This window comes from Aethalodelphis obliquidens, unplaced genomic scaffold, assembly GCF_003676395.1.
Source record: "Aethalodelphis obliquidens isolate GAN/ISIS:26980383/991018 unplaced genomic scaffold, ASM367639v1 scaffold14, whole genome shotgun sequence".
NCBI lineage: Eukaryota > Metazoa > Chordata > Mammalia > Artiodactyla > Delphinidae > Aethalodelphis > Aethalodelphis obliquidens.
The window spans coordinates 1,772,499-1,793,387 of NW_020837958.1; the positions used below are offsets into that span (position 1 = coordinate 1,772,499).

Sequence of the window (20,889 nt, forward strand, 5' to 3'; positions counted from 1 at the left end):
TCCGGACGCGCAGGCTCAGCGGCCATGGCTCACGGGCCCAGCCGCTCTGCGGCATGTGGGATCTTCCCGGACCGGGGCACGAACCCGCGTCCCCTGCATCGGCAGGCGGACTCTTAACCACTGCGCCACCAGGGAAGCCCCCTTTGCCCATTTTTAAATTGGGTTATTTTTATTATTGAGTTGTAAGAGTTCTTTGTATTGTAGATACGAGTCCCTTATCAGATATAGTTTTTGCAACATTTTTCTCCCACCATGGGTTTCTTTTCATATTCTTCATGGTGTCCTTTGGAGCACAAAAGTTTCTTTCTTTTTTTGGATTATTTTTTAAAAATTGAAGTATAGTTGATTTACAATGTGTTAGTTTCTGGTGTGCAGCAAAGTGATTCATATATATATATGTATATATATGTACACACACATATATGTACATATTCTTTTTCATATTCTTTTCCATTATGGTTCATTGCAGGATATTGAATATAGTACCCTGTGCTATAGAGTAGGTCCTTATTGTTTATCTGTTTTATCTATAGTAGTTTGTATCTGCTAATCTTAAACTCCTAATTTATCCCTCCCCTCCTTTACCCTTTGGTAACCGTAAGTTTGTTTTCTAGGTCTGGAGCATAAAAGTTTTTAATATTGATGAAGTCCAAGCCGTCTTTTCTTTTGCCGTTTGTGTTTTGGTGTCATGTTTAAGAAACCATTGCCTAATCTAAGGTCACAAAGATTTACGCCTGTGTTTTCTTCTAAGAGTTTTAAGGTTTAAGCTCTTATATTTAAACCTTTGATCCATTTGGAGTTCATTTTTGTATGACCAGGGATTGAACCTGTGCCCCGTACAATGGAAGCGTGGCATCTTAACTGCTGGACCACCAGGGAAGTCCCAAGTTCATTACTGAGGTGCTCATTAGTGTTGCCTTTGGGGTTCCCTGGCCACACCCTCTGTCTTCTCAGGTTTCTGCTCTCCCTCTTTTGAGGTACACCCTGGGGTAGATGGTTGACCCACCTGTTGGGGCATCACAGCTAAAGAGGACTGTTTCTCAGAAGTAGGCAGGGGCAATTCAGCTTCTCACACACAACTGCATATCCAGCATAAGTGCCAAAATAATAAAACAGTAGCTAAAGTTCATCAAGCATTGACTATTTGCTAGTTAGATCTTTAGTCCTCACAACAACTCTTTTTATAGAAGGGAAAGCTGAAGCTCAGAGACGCTAAGTAATTTCCCCAAGGTCACACAGCTAATAAATAAGGAGCCGAGTGAGTATTCAGCCCCAGAACCTTTCTCCGAGGCCTTAGGATTAAGAGTTCCCCTGGGGGAGCCCCGTCACAGAGAAGACAAGTAGCCAGAGCCCAGTTCTGCGGGTGTTGTGGTGAATGTGGCTATGTCAGCTGCAGGAGAATGAATGATGGGGCAAGGGTGGGGGATGGTGAGGAAGGGCTCAGAGACCTGGGATCATTTTGTGAGTACTGTGTGTGTGCAGCAGTCCTGAGAGCCCACCTTTTACATGGCTGCAGTCACTATCCCCATTTCACAGATGGGATAGCAGAGCCTCTGAGTTTCAGCAGCACAGCTAGTGAGCCAGAATTTGGACACGAAGAATGCTTAACCATGATCCTCTCTCCCGTGTTTCCTAGACGTAGTCATTTGCAGTTCACCTTCATGATTTTACCATTTCTGTGTGCCATAGGTACTATTATTTACTTAATACTTCCTTTTAAATCAATCCACTTTTTTAAAAATAAAAAGCCTCATTTTAAAGTGTAATATTCTTGGGACTTCCCTGGCGGTCCAGTGGTTAGGACTCTGCGCTTCCACTGCAGGGGGTGAGGGTTCATTCCCTAGTCGGGGAACTAAGATCCTGAAAGCTGTGCGGCGTGGCCAAAAAATAATTAACTAATTAATTAAATTAAATTAAACTAAAGATCCTGTTTAAAAAAAAATGTGTAATACTCTTGGAACCTTGAGTTTGATGTTACTTAGACACACATACACACATACATCATACGTATATATTTCTAATACATACATATATGTATATGTGTGTCTGATACACATTCAAATAACTAATAACTATGAAACATCAAAAACCATTACCGGTACAGTTGACCCTTGAACACGGGTTTGAACTGCTTAGGATTTTTTCCAACAGTAAATAGTACAGGACTACACGCTCCGTGGCTGGTTGAATCTGCAGCTGCAGAAACGCAGATACGGAGGGACCCCACAAAGGGAGGGCTGACTAAATTACAGGTGGATTTTCCAAAGCACGGGGGAAGGGTTGAGGCCCCTAACCCCCTGAGGTTCAAGGGTCATCTGTACCTCTAAACCCATTTTGAGTGCGCACATGCTGTGCGTACCACACTTTGAGAAACGCTATTTTCTCCCGCTTCTAAGCCCACCTCTATCACTAACTTACTGCGTATGTTTTCCCTGTTGCACCCCATGCTTCACCTGTCTATAAAATGGGAGAGGTTAGATGTCAGAGACCTCTCCTGTTGTAATGGACATGGACAGAGGTCTTTGCATGCTGGCTTGGCTTCCCTCTTGGTTCAGAAGTCTGGCTTCATCTATAAAAAGGTACAAATGAACTTATTTACAAAACAGAAATAGAGTCACAGATGTAGAAAACAAATTTATGGTTACCAAGGGGGAAAGGGAGGGGGAGGGATAAATCGGGAAATTTATACACATATACACACATATACACACTACTATATATAAAATAGACAACTAATAAGGACTGATGTGACATTGTAAATCAACTATACTCCAATAAAAAAATTTTTTTTAATGCAAAAGAAAACAGAAGTAGCAAGAGCTATTGATTAACTTTCTTTCAATTTAGGGGGAGAAAAGGAAATAGACTCTAAAAAAATAAACAAGGGAAGAAATATGAAAAAGTAAATACAATAAAAGTAATTAAAAACCGTTGTAATAATTTTTCATAACATATTTAATCCAACATATCAAAACATTATTATTTCAACATAATATTAAAAACATGATTAATATTAAAAAATAAAATAGGTAACTAATAAGGACCTACTGTGTAGCACAGGGAACTCTACTCAATACTCTGTAATGACCTATATGGGAAAAGAATCTAAAAAACAGTGGATATATGTATATGTATAACTGATTCACTTTGCTGTACAGCAAAAACTAACCCAACATTGTAAATCAACTATACTCCAATAAAAATTAATAAAAAATAAAAAGTACAGGGCTTCCCTGGTGGCGCAGTGGTTGAGAGTCCGCCTGCCGATGCAGGGGACACGGGTTCATGCCCTAGTCCGGGAAGATCCCACATGCCGCGGAGCGGCTGGGACCGTGAGCCATGGCCGCTGAGCCTGCGCATCCGGAGCCTGTGCTCCGCAACGGGAGAGGCCACAACAGTGAAAGGCCCACGTACTGCAAAAAAAAAAAGAAATAAAATAGAAAGTACATTGCAAAAAAAAAAGAAGTCTGGCTTTATCCAACCACTCAGAGTCATCAGGCCTTAGGAACTAGCTCTTATTAGTCAAACTCACAAGAGGCTGATCAATTTAAACCAGAGAAGTGAATACATTAATTGACCTTGGGTTATTCGGCAAGGTCAGGCTGGAGTTCTCCACCAATAGAAGAACACATTTCCTCGCCAGCACTAGCGCAGGCTTTGGAAACTTACTAAGCTGCCCTGTTCAGGATAGAGGGGCCCATTGGGGGAACGGGGAAGTGTTGGCTTTGGAGAGGGTCTTGAGTGTGAATCTAGGCCTGCCTGTAAGAAGTTGTGTAACTGTGACGTACCTTGCTTCCTGGAGCTTCATCGTCTATAAAATGGGGATCATTACACTCACTTCGTAGGTTGTGAAGATTAAATGATATACTATATGGAAAAGCGTGGCACAAAGTAGCTATTAATTAGTTGAGGGCTAGTGAGGGAAAGTGTCATTTGATTGTGAAAGACTGAGGAGCAGGGACCGTGTCTAATTCAGGGGCTGCAAACTCAGATGCCAACAGGGGCCGGGCAGTTAATAACAATTGGGTGGTAATGTCCAATATGAGAATACAGTCAGTAATAGTACATCTGGTGGGTAACTAGACTTACTGTCGTGATCATTTTGTAATGTATACAAACATCAAATTACTATGTTGTACACATGAAACTAATATATTGCGTGTCAAATATACTTCAATAGAAAACCTAATAATAATAGGGCCAATCAGGGCAGATAGAAGATGGCAGACGTCTGAGAGCTCATGAAGAGGTGAGGACGTGGGTGACTTAGAGAGGGCAAGCCCTGGTGGAAAGGACTGGTCTCTCCTCGGCTCCAGCGATGGCCAGATCTTCTGACTTACTAAAGAGAAGCCAGACTTCCAGATTTTTAGGTGATAACTCCTGATTTTAAACTGGCACCCAATTAAAATTTGCAAGCCAAGCAAAATATGGGTGGGGTTCATTGCTGGTCACCTGTTTGTAGCCTCTGGTCTAAATTAGCATTGCGCTTCTTCCTGCTTTACCCACTGTCCCGACACAGTGCCTGTCGTACAGTAGATGTCGCTTAAGTGTATGTAGATTGAATGAACAGGTGCAGACAAACCTGGTGGAGAAATGAACAGTGACGATGAAGATCACTAAATTGGGGGGGGCTAGCCTGAACCCCAGAGACTGTGTGCTTTAAACCCCTAACCCCTGAGCATCCCATTGCCCAAGGGGCTTTCTCCTCTGGTTGGCCAGCACTCATGCTTTGAAAAGAATTCATTCTCTTCTTCCTTATGTCAGCTTTCTGCCGTCTGCATGCCCTTTGGATACCTGAAGTCAGGGGTCGCTGTCACCACGGAGGGCAGATACTTCCCCTTCCCAGCATTCAGCACTATCACATCTTCCTGTTTTGTTCTCTTCATAGCACCTGTGACTCTTTATATCTGTGTCCATTTGTTTCCTTGTTTATTATCTAATACAAGCCCCAGGAGAGCTGAGAGCTTCCTGTCTTACTCACCGTGAGTTCCCCGGCACCTAGAGAAGAGGCTCGCCACACCGTGGCTCCCCCAGGGGGCCATCATCTACCCCTTCATCAGCTGTTTCAGGACACCCTCTCTGGGCCAGGACCCTTCTCCAACTGAATCTCCTAAGGAGCCTGGGTTAGGCATTCTCTGCTCCGTTTTACAGGCAAGGGGCCTGAACCTCAAAGAGAGGAAGTTACTTGTCCAAGGTTGCACAGCTAGTAGGGATGGTGGTGGGAATTCAGACCCTGGTCTGTCCACCTTCCAGGTGCACCCTGACTTTGCCCTTGGCAGTGATGCCTAAGTAACAAGTAGGAGGCAGGGGAGCCGCCACCTCGTGACTCACCGAGCATGGGGTGAAATGAAACCCGCCTCCTTCCCACGCCGCCAGCCTTTTTCATTAACTTGACACAACTCCAAGTTGGCCTTTCACCTGGAGGACGCGTCTTCTCGGAGGGGGACTTGCAGAGGAGCACCGGAGGGCAGTGCCGTGGTCCTAATTCTGCGCCTCAGTTTCATTACCTGGAGAGTGGGGACACTTTATTAGCTGACTCCTGGGGCTGTCGTGAGTTAATACAGTGACCGCTGAGAACGTGCCTAGAACACAGTTAAATGCTCAACAAACAGTAGCTCTTATTTTATCAGAACGTCATGTATGGGGAAGCGTCCTCTAAGTTTTAAGGGAATTCTTGTTACATCATTTGAGCATCACCCACTGATGTTGTCCTGGATTCGAGGGTGCTTCCTATTGGATCCTATTGGAGATCCTCAACCCCTTAAGCTTGGACACTGAGTGAATATTTCAGTTTGGTAAATACTTCGATGTCCGTGATTCCATGTGAGCTAGTTGAGGCCTCAGGTTGGGTGTATGACTCCTCCTGGGTCAGATACTGATTGCTGCCGCTTATGGAGCCCCTTCCCCACCAGAGTAGGCATAATTCCAAAGTCACCAGTTAGCAGCCAAGCAGAGGCATGCGACTTGAGTGCAGGACCCCCGATCCCAGGCCTCTGTCCTGTGCCCAGCTGCTCCCGCGGTCACGTGCTGCCTTTCCCTTCCCCTCCTCAGCTGTGAACACCACCAACACCAGCCAGGATGAGCAGCACCAGTGGCTGAGCTGTAACCAGCAGGAAGAGATGCTCAACCTGGGCTTCACCATCGGCTCCTTCGTGCTCAGCGCCACCACCCTGCCGCTGGGGATCCTCATGGACCGCTTCGGGCCCCGGCCCATGCGGCTGATTGGCAGGTGAGGTGGCTGGGCTGTGGGGAACTGGAAGGGGCTTTGGGGAGCTGCAGGGCAGGACTGGTGCGGCAGGGGGAGGGGAGGCACAGAGTGTTCAGCCCCTCCCCCTTCCCCTGCATCTCCACAGCGCCTGCTTCGCTGCATCCTGCACCCTCATGGCCCTGGCCTCTTGGGACACCAAAGGTGAGATGTCTGGCCTCTCGCGTCCCCACAGGAAAAGAATGGGTGGGATGAAGGTGGGTGTTACCCCAGCTCCTGCCTTTAGCCTCCCACAGCTCCCCAGTGCCTCATTCATCCCTCTCCGCTTCCCAGTTCTGTCTCCGTTGATATTCCTGGCCCTGTCCCTGAATGGTTTTGGTGGCATCTGCCTAACATTCTCTTCACTCACAGTGAGTATGACAGGTCCCAACTCGGCAGCAGGTCACCCAGGAGTGAGTGACGGTGAGGGTGGGAGAAGGGCCTGTGGACGCAGATCAAATGCACGTGTGTGTGTGTGTGTGTCCCAAGCCCATACATCTGTTGAACTCTGTCCTGGGGCCACAGCACAGAAAGAACTGACTTCTTCACCTTTCTGGAACTTATATTCAGGAATTGGGGGAACAGACAACCCTAAAAACAAGTAAACTAATAAATGATATCCCTAGTCGTAAGTGCTGGAAAGACTAAAACTGGGTAATGCGAAAGTAAGGGCGGTGGGCAGCTTGAGACAGTGGGCGTGTGTTTGCCACGTGTATATGTGGTGCTGTCCATGGGTAGGTAGCTGTATTTGTGAGTGTGTTAGGTTGAACCATATAATACTGCCGACACTTGACTGTGCTTGACCTACAAAAGGGCTTTTTCACTTGGCTTGACCTCTTACATGTGTTACTCTAAGTGTATATGCGAGTGAGTGTGCAGAAGGGTTAAAGGCTTCAGCGTGTGTGGTGGGAGGAGGGGTTCCTGGCCGGCCAGCCTCGGGCTGTTTACCTCAGAGGAGGGCCGCCTGACCGCCAAACTGGGTGTTTTTTGGCTGAATTTCACCTCGCCCAGCAACTGCCTTTAATTCCAGCCCAGGACATTTCACAACTTTCTAAGGAAGCGGATCGCTTCATCCCCGCCTCCCTCCGCAGCCCCTTCTCCACGCTGCGCACCCTGGCTCAAGGCCCTAAAGCCTTTCTCTCCCCTGCCCTCCGGGGCCTAACCTTGAACCCTGCCCTGGGGCCTAGGGGGCTCTCCGCCCGCAGCCCGCCCCCTGCTCCGCCACCGTAATCTCCAGCCAATGACAGGACCCGGCTCCGGTCCCGCCCCCGGCTCCTGTGCCGCCCCCGGGCCTAGGTGCTCGCGGGCCAGGGCCAGGACAGATCCGAGCCGGGACGGCCAGCGCCCTGCCGGTCCAGCCAGGCCGGCCTGGGCCGTGCTGGGCGGAGACAGCTCTCTCGGACCCTGGCGGGGGGTAGTGAGGGGCGCCAAGGCCCCCGCCGCTCCCCCGGCCCTAGCGCTTCTCCATGGCGTCCTTGCAGCCCGCCTCGCACAGACAGGGTGCCAGGGGGTCAGGGCGGCCGCAGCTGTTTTTCATAGCCGCTTCGAGGTTGATGGGTCAGTTCTGTGTGTTTATTCGCCTTCCCCTCCAGAGCTATTTGTGATCCCCTTCTGGAGCCCCGTTCTTCCCTCTGTGGAGAGGGTTTTAGCTTTGCATGGCATCTAAGACGCTTCCAGCCGTGGGATCTGTGGGCTGGGGGGAGGAGGGAGAGGTGGGAGCACACAAAGGGCTGGGTGACTTTGCTTTTCCCTCCCCTGAGGGCCCGGCTCAGGCCAGTGAGTAGAACACACGGTCAGTTCTCTACTGGTAGGAATTCTGGGTCTGCCCTGTGGGTCAGAGCCTCCTCTTCTGGACACCTGGCCTGGCCCTGTTTCCCCCCTACTCCCACCCTCACCTCCCTAGTCATCCTGTTACTTGTCCTGGCTCAGTAGAAACCATGGACTGGGGGCCTCTGGGGCCACCGAGAAGGTTAAGGGGCACCATCCTGTTACAGAGCCAGCCATGGTCACAGCCTTGGGTTCTGGGATAGAACTCGGATGGCCAGGACAGGGGAGAAAGTCAGTAACGTGCTCTGTGAGCTTAAGTACGTTCCTTTCCCGCTCCAGGCCTCAAGTGTTCTCATCTGTCAAAGGTGTTGCTGTAGGTTAGTGTTTCTTAAACACCTAACCCATGGGTTATTAAGAGGCGAGTCATGATTAAGGGGTTCCATAAATAAGTAACTTGGGGGCTTCCCTGGTGGCGCAGTGGTTGAGAGTCTGCCTGCCGATGCAGGGGACACGGGTTCGTGCCCCGGTCCGGGAAGATCCCACATGCCACGGAGTGGCTGGGCCCATGAGCCATGGCCGCTGGGCCTGTGCGTCCGGAGCCTGTGCTCCGCAACGGGAGAGGCCGCAGCAGTGAGAGGCCCACATACTGCAAAAAAAAAAAAAAAGTAACTTGGGAAACCATGGGGTTAAACAGAACTTCTCTTTGTGAGCACTTCTTTGTGTGGGAGGGGAGCACAGCCCAGTTTCCGACCCTGATTTTGCCTTAGAACTTTTCTGTTGCGACTCTGGGGCTGGTGTTCCTGGAGCTCACGTTGAGGACTACTGGGCTAGAAGCTTCCAAGCTTGCTCGGGCGGAGAAAGGGGAGCCCTGGGCAAGTGTCAGGGTCTCCCTGCTCACTGACACTGCTCTCCTCTCTCAGCTGCCCAACATGTTTGGGAACCTGCGCTCCACTTTCATGGCCCTCATGATCGGCTCCTATGCCTCTTCTGCCATCACGTACCCGGGAATCAAGGTACGGAGCTGCCTGGGGAATGGGCAGCTGGTGGGCAGTGAGGTCGCTTGGCCTTCCTTCTGCCTTGACGCAAGACCTGGGTGGGGCTGGGCGCGTAGGATATCTGGTGACCTACTTCCTGCCAGGCGGAGGTCAGTTCCCACCACAGCAGGGCAAAGCACTGCAGCATCATGGGAAGAGCCCAGGTGCTGCTGTGGACCAGTGGGTCTGACTTCTCTGCTGCTCTGTCCAGGCCTTCATCCTCGCTCCTGGGCCAGTGCTTTCTCAGCTGATCTCCCTGCCTCCAAGCTTTTCCCTCTCTAAGCTGCCATTCACGTGACTTCCAGAATGACCTTAGTTGGAGGACTAGCTCATCCACCCACTCTGCTTCGCCTACAGAATCAGGTCCAACCCCTTCACATGCCTTCAAGGCCCTCGCCTCTTTGGCCTCAGCCCACCTTTCAGGCCATATCTCCTTCCCCAGCCCTGAAGAAGCTGGATGACTTGGGTCCAAGGTCACCAAGCTAGTTCAGGCCTGGCCAGCTCCTAGACAGGTCAGCCTGGTGGACCTAGAGCCGGAAGGCCTGAGTTCTAGCTCTGGGCAAGTTTGGGGCCTCTTTCCTCCCTCTGATATCAAAGTACCCTTCCAGCTGGGCCGCACCATGCCCCTCAGATTCTGCCTTGGGCAGTTAATTTAGTGGTTTAGAAGGCACTCGCTCAGCATCCGTCGCCAGAGGAGGTGGAGAGCACACTGATGGGGGTGACCAACAATTGTTCAGGTAGGAGCAGGCCTGGAGCTGGGGGTCCCCGTTCCCTTGACTAAGGCAGTGGGATTTGAGGAACCAGATCTTGGCGGGTGTGGCCCTTTGAAGTTCTGTCCTGCTCCCGGGGAAGAAAGAGCCCCAAAGCCTGCGGCCCAGGAGGAGCAGTTTTCCCAGGCAGCACTGGAGCTTGGAGCCTGCGTGGAGGGGGGACAGCAGCCATCCCAGGCAGAGGGTGGCAGGCAGGACATTTCTACATACCTGGCTTCCTCTCTAGAGCAGTTGCAACGTTGGCACAGAATCCCAATCGATAGAGAACCTGCTTGTCCCGGGGTTGGGAGGCTGTGGGCAGAGTGCTTGCACATGCCCCTCCCCTTTCAGTTGTCACACCTGTGCAAGGTGAGATACGGCTTCTCAGACTGGGTTTGTCTTTCCCCCAGGGAGGGTGCCCAGAAGGGGCAGGAAAAACACGGTTAGGCGCTTTCATCGTCCTCTCTCGTACATAAAATGAAATGACTTTCATGTGAAAACAAACGTGTATGGAGTCAAAGGCAACACTGGTGTGTCTTTTTAAGATAATAATTGAGATTTCAAAGACATTTTGAGCTTGTGGCCGGCCCCTTCGGCACCGTGTGTGAACTATTTCACACCTCTTGAGGGGGGCTGGGGTGAGAAAGGAAGAGGATGGTGGGGCTTCTAGATCCAACTCTTAACTTCTGGTCTTGGTTTCTTTGTCTGCAAATTGGGTACAAGGAATGGGGTAGAAGAGACCTTCTCTAAGGTCTCTGGGGCCTGGATTCTACCTCCAGCTGGAGGACGCAGGCCTGGGGCTGGGCAGCCTCCTCCATGGCCTGTCCCCTCCCCCGACAGCTGATCTATGATGCCGGCGTGTCCTTCATGACCATCATGTTTACCTGGTCAAGCCTGGCCTGCCTCATCTTTCTGAACTGTGCCTTCAACTGGCCGAGTGAAGCCTTTCCCTCGCCGGAGGAAGTCAACTACAAGTGAGTGACTGGGGTGTGTGGGGTGGGAGGGTGACTCCCCGCTGCAGATCTGGAGGCTGGGGTGTGGTGGTGTGATGGACAGAAGCAGCTGTGGACTCAGAGCAACCAAGATTTGCCGATCATCTGAGCTTTCCAAGTTCCGCTTTCTCATCTGAACCGTGGGCCTGATCCCACCCACCTGCAGGTGTTCTGAGTAGATCAGGCATAAAGCAGGCGGCCAAAACGTGGGGACTGTCTTCTTCTGTCCAGGTTTGGAGGATGGGATCAGAGTAGGAGGGACCGTTGCAATAGTGCCATGTGCTACGGGGACCCAGAAAGGGGGGGAACAGAGGAATGAAATCCCACCCTTTGTGGGGCAACCTGAATGCCAACTTTACCTACCCCCCCAGTCAGTTCCCCAGGGGGCTGGAGTGATGCCCCACAACCAGGCACCTAGGGTGCCAGTCAAATAGCTGATACTGATGGAGCATCTCCTGTGGGCCAGGCACTGTGCCCAGCGCTCATTCTCAGTCAGCTCTGTGACGTGGGTTGTGTTATTAACTCCATTCATAGCAAAGGCACAGGGAACAAAGTGACCTTCCTAAGGTCGTACCACTGAAGGGGGGAGGGGGGAATCTAAGGCTGGAATCAGAACTCCAGAGTCTGAGTTCTTTTTTTTTTAATTTATTGAAGCATAGTTGATTTATAATGTTGTGTTAGTTTCAGGTGTACAGCAAAGTGATTCATATATATATATATAGGTACACTTTTTCAGATTCTTTTCCCTTATAGGTTATTATAAATATTGAGTAGAGCTCCCCGTATTACACAGTGGGTCCTTGTTGGTTATCTATTTCGTATATAGTAGTGTGTGTATGTTAATCCTGACCTCCTAGTTTATCCCTCCCTCCGCCTCCCCACCCCGGAGTTTGGGTTCTCAATGCTGCCTCCGTGGCTACAGCCCGAGTGGAAAACGGCACATCCATCCTTCACTCAGCGTGTGCTGAGCTGGGCCCTGGGCCGGGCTCTGAGACACACAGACACAAGCCCTGCCCTTGGGAGCTTGTCAGTGGGCCCGTCAGTGCTGGTTAAAGGGGGGCTTGGCACCCCCTAGAGGCAGGCTGTTGAAGGGGGGCTCTGTGTGGCTGGTTCCCACGTGCTGTGGCCTGGCTACTGGCAGGGAGAAGATCAAGCTCAGAGGGCTGGCCCTGGATCACAAGGTGACAGGTGACCGCTTCTACACCTATGTGACCACTGTGGGCCAGCGGCTGAGCCAGAAGGCCCCCAGCCTGGAGGAGGGGGCAGACATCTTCATCTCGTCCCAGGACGTTCGTGACATCTCAGAAAAGTCTGCTGAGAGTGAGTGTCTGGTCAAGGTGCCGGCCGTGGGGGACGGAGAGGGTGGGTCCTTGTGCGTAGTGAGCTCATGCCCAGGTGCTCATCCTCTCCTCTTCAGTTCTCACCACACCCCCTCATAGAGGTGGGCCTGCTCCCTGTTTCTAGAATGGGGGCAAATCAAAGTCCCAGGGAACTCTGGGAAGCTCAGATTCAGGGGTACTCTGCGGGATTTCTGGGATGAGGGAGGGGCAGCTTCCAGAATGAGGCAGGGTGTCCAGGCCTGTGGGAGGGCTGGTTTCCTCAGGGCTCCCTGCAACCTTCAAGTCTCTTGCATCAGATACTGCAGGTGAGCCAGCCTCCAGTCTGGGTCCTCTGACACCTGGTTGCTTGGCGCCTCCTGCTGGCTACAGGAGGAGCTGCACCTGCCTTCAGCCTGGGCCACTTTGCAAGGTGACAGCTCTGTGACTAGTGGAAGGACGATGGGCCTGGGCGTCAGGAGATGGGGGTTTGAGTCCTGCTTCCCAATTGCAGGCCATGTGGCTTGGGTAGATCACTTAACCCTGCTCTCACTTTCCCTGTCTCTTTTTTTTTTTTGCGGTACGCGGGCCTCTCACTGTTCTGGCCTCTCCCGTTGCGGAGCACAGGCTCCGGACGCGCAGGCTCAGCGGCCATGGCTCACGGGCCCAGCCGCTCCGCGGCACGTGGGATTCCCCCCGGAACGGGGCACGAACCCGTGTCCCCTGCATCGGCAGGCAGACTCTCCACCACTGCGCCACCAGGGAAGCCCTTCCCTGTCTCTTAAACTAGCAGTAAGAACACCCACCTCACAGGGAAGTTAGTTGTGAGGATTGAATGAAGACAGGGACGTGGAAGCTCTTTGCAAACTGAAAATGCTGTGAAGTTATGAGTCTGATCCCCACTGCCGATCCTCCCATGGCAGAGTTGTTAACAGGCGTGAGCTGAGTCCATCCCACCTGCATCCCACCTTCCAGCCCCATGAGCTCGGGCAAGTCATTGCGCGTTCTGAGCTGCAGTCTCCCCGTCTGTAGAATGTGCTGCAGATAGGGTTGTTGTACAATTTGATTACATGGGATAATACCTGTCAAGTGTGCAACACACAGCAAGTGCTTAATAAGTAGTAGGTCGAGTTATTATTACCACGCCGAGCCTACGGTGCACACCTGGAGGTCCCCTGAAAATGTTCTAGTGAGGGAATTCCCTGGTGGTCCCATGGTTAGGACTCCACACTTTCACTGCTGAGGGCCCAGGTTCGATTCCTGGCTGGGGAGCTAAGGTCCCACAAGCCATGCAGCGTGGCCAAAAAAGAAAAGAAAATGCTCTAGTGAGGTAGTGATAGAGCTGGGCAAGAACTCGGAGGCCGGTAAAGCGGAACCCTCGTTTTTGAAGAAACTGATCCCTCGCCGAAGTCATAGCGTCAGAGCCTCTGCTAGAACCGCACCCGCTGGGACACGCGGAGGCAAGTGGAAGGTCTGGGGCTCAGGGGCGCCTCCTGCTGTCTCCCCAGAGTCCATGCCCTTGCGCAAGAGCCTCTGCTCCCCCATCTTCCTGTGGAGCCTCCTCACCATGGGCATGACCCAGCTGCGGATCATTTTCTACATGGCTGCGATGAACAAGATGCTGGAGTACATCGTGACTGGCGGCCAGGAGCATGGTGAGGTGCAGCCGAGCCCCCCGGGGGCTGGAGGGCAGGGGGTCACCCTGGCTGAGCTCCTCTCACCCTGGCTTTCCCCCTCCACTCCCAACAGAGACGGACGACCTGAAACAAAGGGTGACGGAGACAGGTAGGGGGACAAAAGCTTGGGTCCTTGCCCACACCCACCCTTCCACTGCCTGCTGTCGGGGGAGCCTGGACCCACCCTTGTCACCCTGGGCATTTGGGGGATCTAAGAATGTGGGGGTGAAGAGAAGGTGATTTTGTCATTTTCTCTCCTCTGCTGGGCGTGGGTGACAGTGCCCACTAGGCTGCTGGCATCTGTCATGTCAGCTCCTGACCCCACTTCTCTTCCTGCCCTGCCCAGTTGAGTTCTACTCGTCCGTCTTTGGGGCCATGCAGCTGTCGTGCCTTCTCACCTGCCCTCTCATTGGCTACATCATGGACTGGCGGATCAAGGACTGCGTGGACACCCCCACTGCTAGGTGACCTGCCCAGGGGTGGTGACAGCTTTGTGCTTTCACGTCCAGCATCTTATTTCATTCTCCCAAGAGCCCTGGGAGAGAAGGGGTACATCCCCATTTTACAGATGAGGAAACTGACACTAAGAGGGGACTTGGCTGGCTTGATAATAAGTATAGCTGACGTCAATGCTGACTGTGCACTAGGCACTTGCATTGTCCTATTGAGTCCTGCACCAGCTCCCGGAGGTAGGTACCTACATTATTATCCTCGTTTCACAGGTGAGGAGCTGAGATACAGAGAGGTTGACTAACTTACCCAAGATCACACAGCATTTAGTAGTAGGTTCCAGAACCTTTGTTATAAAGAGTACGCTCTAAAGCCTTACGGTTAGAAAGAGATAGAGTTGGTGTATTAGACATCTATTGCTGTATAACAAATCACCCCCAAAGTTGACATCTTTAAACAACAAACATTTATTATCTCATAGTTTCTGAGAGTCAGGACTCTGGGGATGACTTAGCTGCGTGGTTTTGTCTCAGAATCTGTCTGAGTCTGTTCAGACTGGTGTAACAAAATACCACAGACAGGGTAGCTTATAATCAATGGAAATTTATTTCTCACAGTTCTGGAGGCTGGAAGTCTGAGATCGGGGTGCCAGCATGGTCAGGAGAGGGTCCTCTTCTGGGTGTAAGCCTTCTCGTTGTGTCTTCACATAGAAGGACCTAGGGAGCTCTGTGGGGCCCCTTTATAAGGGCACAAGTCAAATCCCGGAGGCCCTACCTCTACCTCTATTTTTGTTGTTGTTGTTTTCTTTTGGCCCTGCCACGCGGCTTGTGGGATCTTAGTTCCCTGACCAGGGATCGAACCCGGGCCCCCTGCAGTGGAAGCTTGGAGTCTTAACCACTGGACCGCCAGGGAATTCCTGACCCTACCTCTTAATACCATCACATGGGCATTAGGATTTCAACATAACAATTTGTGGAGGACACAAACATTCAGACCATAGCAGGGTCTCTCATACGGTTGTGGTCAAGCTGTTGGCCAGGGCCGCAGTCATCTGAAGTATTGATGGGTTGGACAGTCACTCCTAAGCTTACTCGTGTGCCCATTGGAGGAGGTTTGGTTCCTCCCCACCTGGGCCTCTCTATAGTCTGCTCATGACACGGCAGCTGGCTGGCCCCAGAGCAAGACAGCTGAGGGAGGGACAGAAGCAACAAGGTCTTTCATGACGTCATCTCAGAAGTGACATACACGAGTGAGGTTGTCTTCTATAGGCACACAGAGTAACTCTGGAACCTTGTGGAAGGGGACTGTACCAGGGTGTGAATGCAGGATGCGGGGGTCATCGGGGTCGTCCTGTGGCCTGGAGACCACCAATGGGTCTTTTTCTCCCCACCACATTTTATTTATTTATTTATTTTTGGCTGCATTGGGTCTTCGTTGCTGCGCGTGGGCTTTCTCTAGTTGCGGAGAGCGGGGGCTACTCTTCGTCATGGTGCACGGGCTTCTCATTGCGGTGGCTTCTCTTGTTGCGGAGCACGGGCTCTAGGCGCACGGGCTTCAGCAGTTGCAGCATGTGGGCTCAATAGTTGTGGCTCGTGGGCTCTAGAGCGCAGGCTCAGTAGTTATGGCGCATGGGCTTAGATGCTCCACAGCATGTGGGATCCTCCCGGACCAGGGCTCAAACCCATGTCCCCTGCATTGGCGGGCAGATTCTTAACCACTGCGCCACCAGGGAAGTCCCGCACCACTGGGTCTCGCACGAAGGTCTTCTGACTGCTTGTGTTCTTTTTGTGTTGATCCAAACGGTCCTGTTTGTCCTGAGAGGATGGGAGAGGGAGACTAGGAGAGAAGTCACTAAGGATGTGGCTTCCCTCCCCACCAGTGGTACCCTGGCCCTGGTACCCAGCCTTCCTCCTCTACGCTCTGTTCTGACGGCCATGGTCCATCAGCAGGGCCCTTCTCTCGGACCAGTGGGGCGGCCTGTCTTCATCTGTCTCAGCCTGCTGACCTCTCCTTTGGGCCAGACTCAGAGCCCTTGATTATGCTACAGGGAGGGGCTTGCTGGGCAGTCAGGGGCCAAGCGGCTGTCCCTAGAGTATCATCTACTTTTGTCTAGGCTGGTGGGCAGGGACACTTTTGTTGGGGGGCTTCTGATGAGAGATGGTGTGAGAGCTCCCCATTCTCCACCTTCCTTCCCATCCTCGATTCTCAGACTTCAGTGTGCTTATGAAATAGGAGATCGTTTTCCAAATGCAGATTCCAGGGCCCACCACCCGAGATTCGGATGTTTGGGGCAAGGCCCTGGAATCTGCATTTTAAAGAAAACCTCCAGATGATGCTGGGGGGGCCACGCTTTGAGAAACACAGGGCTGGAGGAATGACTCTCTCCCTTTTCTGCTACCCTGAAAGGGGAGGGACCAGGCTGAGAACCCAGGGGGTGGGGAGGGCTGCCAAGGAGGTCGGGGCAGCGGCCCGTGACGGCCTGTTCTCCTCAGGGACGGCGTGGCCACCAAGTCCGTCAGACCACGCTACCGCAAGATCCAAAAGCTCTCCAATGCCATCAACGCCTTCACTCTAACCAACCTTCTGCTCGTGGGTTTCGGCATCACGTGCCTCATCGACAGCTTACACCTCCAGGTACCGACTTCCACCCTCCCCAGTCTCCCCGCCCTGCAGAGTGCCGCCCCGGGCATGCGTCACCTGGCAGGTGCTTTCCAGGAAGCAGGGCTCCCGTCCTCTGGGTCTGTTTTCTGGGCCGTCCAGGCAGTGTTTGTAGGAGGTTGGGTTGGGAGGGGGCAGGCGCGTGCAGGCCGCCCTCCCTCCTGTGTCCACGCAGCTCTCAGCTCTCCCCGCTCTCTTTTTGGTTTCAGTTTTTGACCTTTGTCCTGCACACCATGGTCCGAGGCTTCTACCACTCGGCCTGTGGAGGCCTCTACGCGGCAGTGTGAGTCAGCTGGGCTCCCGGGCTCCCCTGAGCGCGCCCTTCCGCAGCCTCCCTGGGCTGCTGCTGTGTCGGGGCTGGTGAGGCTCTGGAGGCTGCCTGGCTCGCTGCCCTCGCCCCAGCTTCCTAGTGGCAGGGAGCTCCCTTCCTCAAAGGCAGCCCGCCGCACTGTGGGATAACCCCACTGTCAGAACGTCTTCCCTTAGGGGCAGCTGAGGTCCTTGGCTGCGTGACCCTTGGGTCCTCTGTCTGCTCTCGGGAGCGGCCCCTGGAGTGGCCTCTCTCCCCGTGCCAGCCCTGTCGAAACCTCCAGAGGGCAGTCTCGCTTGCCTCCTGACTTCCCTGCTTCATGTCGAACAACCCCCTCCCCTGCCCCACCCCCCTGGCCCTGTTCCCTGTTCCCTTTTCCTCCTGGTTTCCACGGCTGAGGGTCTCCCCAGTGTGTGATGGAGTAAAAGAGCGGTGACAAAATTGTAACTGTCCTGGAGCGCTTATGACTCCATCGTGGGCGTGGCGTGACATGCTGACCCCACGCCCTCATTCAGACCTCAGAGGCAGCCCCAGCCGGGCCTTGGAGTCGTCCTTGCTTCCACGCCCTCATTCCTCACAGCCCACATCCAGTCCACCAGCGAGCCTGCCCGCTCCGCATTCCACAGCCTCCAAACCCAGCCCTTCCGAGCATCTCCAGCGGTGCCGCCCCCTGGCTTGGGTTATTGCCGCTGCCGCTGCCTCCTGACCGTCCCTGCGTCCGCCCTTGCTTTCCCTCCGTATTTTTAACACAGGAGCTGGAGACACCTGTTAGGACATAAGTCTCTTCACATCACTCCACAACTGCCCGTCTTATCTCACGTAGAGAAGAAGCCAAAGGCTTCATTATGGCTTAAAAGGCCCTACAGGGTCCCCCCCCACCCCCACCGCCCGGCCAGGGACCTCTTCCTTCACCTCCCCACCTCGCTCACCTGCTTTTCCCACATGGCTGCCTCATGCCACAGAAACCCTATGTGTGTTCCCTCCTCAGGGCCCTTGGACTTGCTGTCCCGTCTTCCTGGCACGTGCTTCCTCCAGATATCCACAAGGCTCCCAGCCGTCTCACCTTCTCCAGGCCTTTCTCCAGCTGTCCTTGTCTCGGTGGCCTCTGCGGGCCATCCCGTGTACAGTCGCAGCCCCCTAGATACCCTCACCCCCTCTCTGCTGAGCTCCTCTCCACAGCACTTACCACTTTCTAACACACTGTGCGTTTTCGTTTTGTTGTGTTTTTTTGGCCACACCCGGCATGTGGGATCTGAGTTCCCAGATCAGGGATCGAACCCGTGCCCCCTGCAGTTGAAGCACAGAGCCCTAACCACTGGCCCGCCAGGGAAGTCCCAACGGTGCATTTCTCTTGCTTGCTGTGTGACGACCACCTGCGTGCCACCCCCCAGCCCCCACCCGTCGCCAGAATGCTACCTCCGTATCTGTTAGGTTCATTGCCGTATCTCCATCCACCTAGAACAGTACCTGGCGTCACAGGAGCTCAATAAATATGTGTTAAAAGAATAAACAAACAGCCCAGTGAGGTTAGTGCTGTCCCTGTTTTTAGGGAAGAAAGTGAGGCTCAGAGAGGTTGAGTAACTTGCTGTTATCACACAGACAGTAGGTGTCAGAACCCAGCTCAGTAGCCGTGAAGTCACAGCCTACACCCTCGAGGCCAGGGCCCGTGCAGAGAACCTGAACTCTTAAGCTCTGCCCTGCCTGGCTAACAAAGAGTGATATCTAGGGAGGGACGGGACAAAGGGTGGGGCTAGAGAGGACCACGACCCTCACGATGCGCCCTCCCTCCTCTCATTGACAGGTACCCGTCCAACCACTTCGGGACACTGACGGGCCTGCAGTCCCTCATCAGTGCTGTGTTTGCCCTGCTCCAGCAGCCGCTTTTCATGGCCATGGTGGGACCCTTGAAAGGAGAGCCCTTCTGGGTGAGAAGTCAGGGTGGGGGGGTGGCATGGGGGCAACAGGATCCCCCTTCCTGGTTACACCCAAGGAGTTGAGGATGGGGGCTCTTGTATGTGATGGGATCCCTCGCTCTTATCTCAGCCAGGAGGCACCTTGGAGGTCTCTAATCAGGGGGCCCCCAAGCTGGCTGTCCATCACACCCGCCCGCAGATTCCCCAGCCTACTGAATCAGCATCTCTCGGCCTGGGCCCAGGCAGCTCCCAGGTGATTTGTACAGTGACCCAGTCCTGATCCAGTCCAGTTCCACCCGATGCAGGGATCTTCTCTCCAGAGCCCCTAGAAAGGGGTTCCTCCAGACCCTCTTAGTCAAACGCCCGCGGCGATGGGGTGCCGGTCCTGTACAAGGAGGCAGCTGTGGGTCTTGTCGGAAAGGCTTTTCTTTACATCGAACTGACCTCACCTCCCTAAAGCTGATATCTGCCTCGAGGGCCCACCCACTCCCCACAATGATCCCTCCACAATGATGACGAAGTGACAGCTGCCACTTCCCAAGTGCTCACCCGGTGCCAAGCGCACCGTGTGTTTTGTACTGCACGTTGCCACAATGGCCCAGAGAAGGAGGTGCGTCAAATTAGGATGACTTGCCCAGAGCCACACCGTGAGTAATGCAGGGTGGGATGTGCGCTGCGTGGGCTCGGACCCAGGCCTTCTATCCCAGGATGCACCCCAGTGCTGTTGACCGCCTGGGAGCACCACTCCCAATGGGATCCCATTGCCAACGCCCTCAAAGGTCGAGGTTCCCAGCCCAGGCTGCCCAGACAGCACCAGATCATTTGGGCACCAGCATTAGCTGGGGTTCAAACCAGGCTCTGACACTTTCTAAGGCCGCCGGACATTCAGTGAGATGCTGGTGGAGAGTGAGTGCACACAGCGAGTACTGGCTCTGTCTGTCATTCTGGCCCAGGACCTGGACTAAAAATGGCTGCCTTCTCCTCCCTGTGGGAGGCTAAGGAGGATCCCTGAGGGTCATGAGGGTGAACAGGTACCCACTTGACCCGCTTTTCTCTCTCTCTTTGCCCTAAAGGTGAATCTGGGCCTCCTGCTGTTCTCACTGCTGGGATTCCTGCTACCTTGCTACCTCTTCTACTATCGCACCCGGCTCCAGAGGGAGTACATCACCCACTGGGAGGGCCCCCTGAAGGTGCTTGGCAGCCCTGAGGTGACTGCCTAGGCCTCTGAGGGGCCTGGGTGACAGGCAGTCAAGGCCTGAGCAGCCAAAGGGAATGCCTCGTGGCTTTTCTACTTGTAACCTCCGCACAGAGCCAGGCGCCAGGGACCTATAAATACCAAGAGAAGTTCTATTTTTGTAGGGACTTGATAAAAAGGAAAAAAAAATCCCCAAAGCAGCATTCCGTGGACTGAAGATGTCCCCCGTGCTAGGATCAGACCTTCTTGCTCCTGGGATTGGAGGAGACCAGGGTGCAGCCCTGCCCTTTCTCTGGGCCTAGGGGTCTGCCTGCTGCTGCCTCCTGGGGGCTTGTGGGATCAGTGAACAGGTGACCCCTAAGATCTCAGCCGTGCAGTGTCCAGAGTGTGCAGGCATGTGTGTGTGCATGTGGGTATGAAAATCCCTGCCCCTCAGAGGAGAGGGGCCTGAGGTGCTGGCTGTGTCCTGAATGCTGCCGCGTGGGCGGTAAGCCCCTTCCCGAGGCTGGAGGGTGGGTTCCCTCCCTGCTGCTGCTGCTGCTTGCAGATCTTAGAGGAAATAAAAAGGGAAGTGAGAGGCTGGCT

The 20,889-nt window shown here is 53.3% G+C and overlaps 1 protein-coding gene across 5 annotated transcripts in view; it reads left to right on the forward strand.

Moving 5' to 3' along the window:
- The window catches only part of SLC43A1 (solute carrier family 43 member 1), a 25,254-nt gene extending 4,367 nt beyond the window's left edge, over positions 1-20,887 (forward strand). For 2 of the 5 annotated variants that reach the window (XM_027114674.1, XM_027114677.1), the window contains exons 3-15: positions 6,052-6,229; positions 6,354-6,409; positions 6,539-6,615; positions 8,932-9,024; positions 10,635-10,768; positions 11,928-12,106; positions 13,611-13,757; positions 13,852-13,887; positions 14,125-14,242; positions 16,721-16,862; positions 17,096-17,169; positions 18,998-19,121; positions 20,183-20,329. In XM_027114674.1, the coding sequence (XP_026970475.1) occupies positions 6,052-6,229; positions 6,354-6,409; positions 6,539-6,615; positions 8,932-9,024; positions 10,635-10,768; positions 11,928-12,106; positions 13,611-13,757; positions 13,852-13,887; positions 14,125-14,242; positions 16,721-16,862; positions 17,096-17,169; positions 18,998-19,121; positions 20,183-20,329 (1,505 nt within the window). Of the gene's footprint in view, positions 1-6,051; positions 6,230-6,353; positions 6,410-6,538; positions 6,616-8,931; positions 9,025-10,634; positions 10,769-11,927; positions 12,107-13,610; positions 13,758-13,851; positions 13,888-14,124; positions 14,243-16,720; positions 16,863-17,095; positions 17,170-18,997; positions 19,122-20,182 lie in introns of all 5 variants that reach the window. The other 3 variants (XM_027114673.1, XM_027114676.1, XM_027114675.1) reach the window with 3 other exon arrangements.
- The last annotated feature ends 2 nt before the right edge of the window (positions 20,888-20,889 follow it).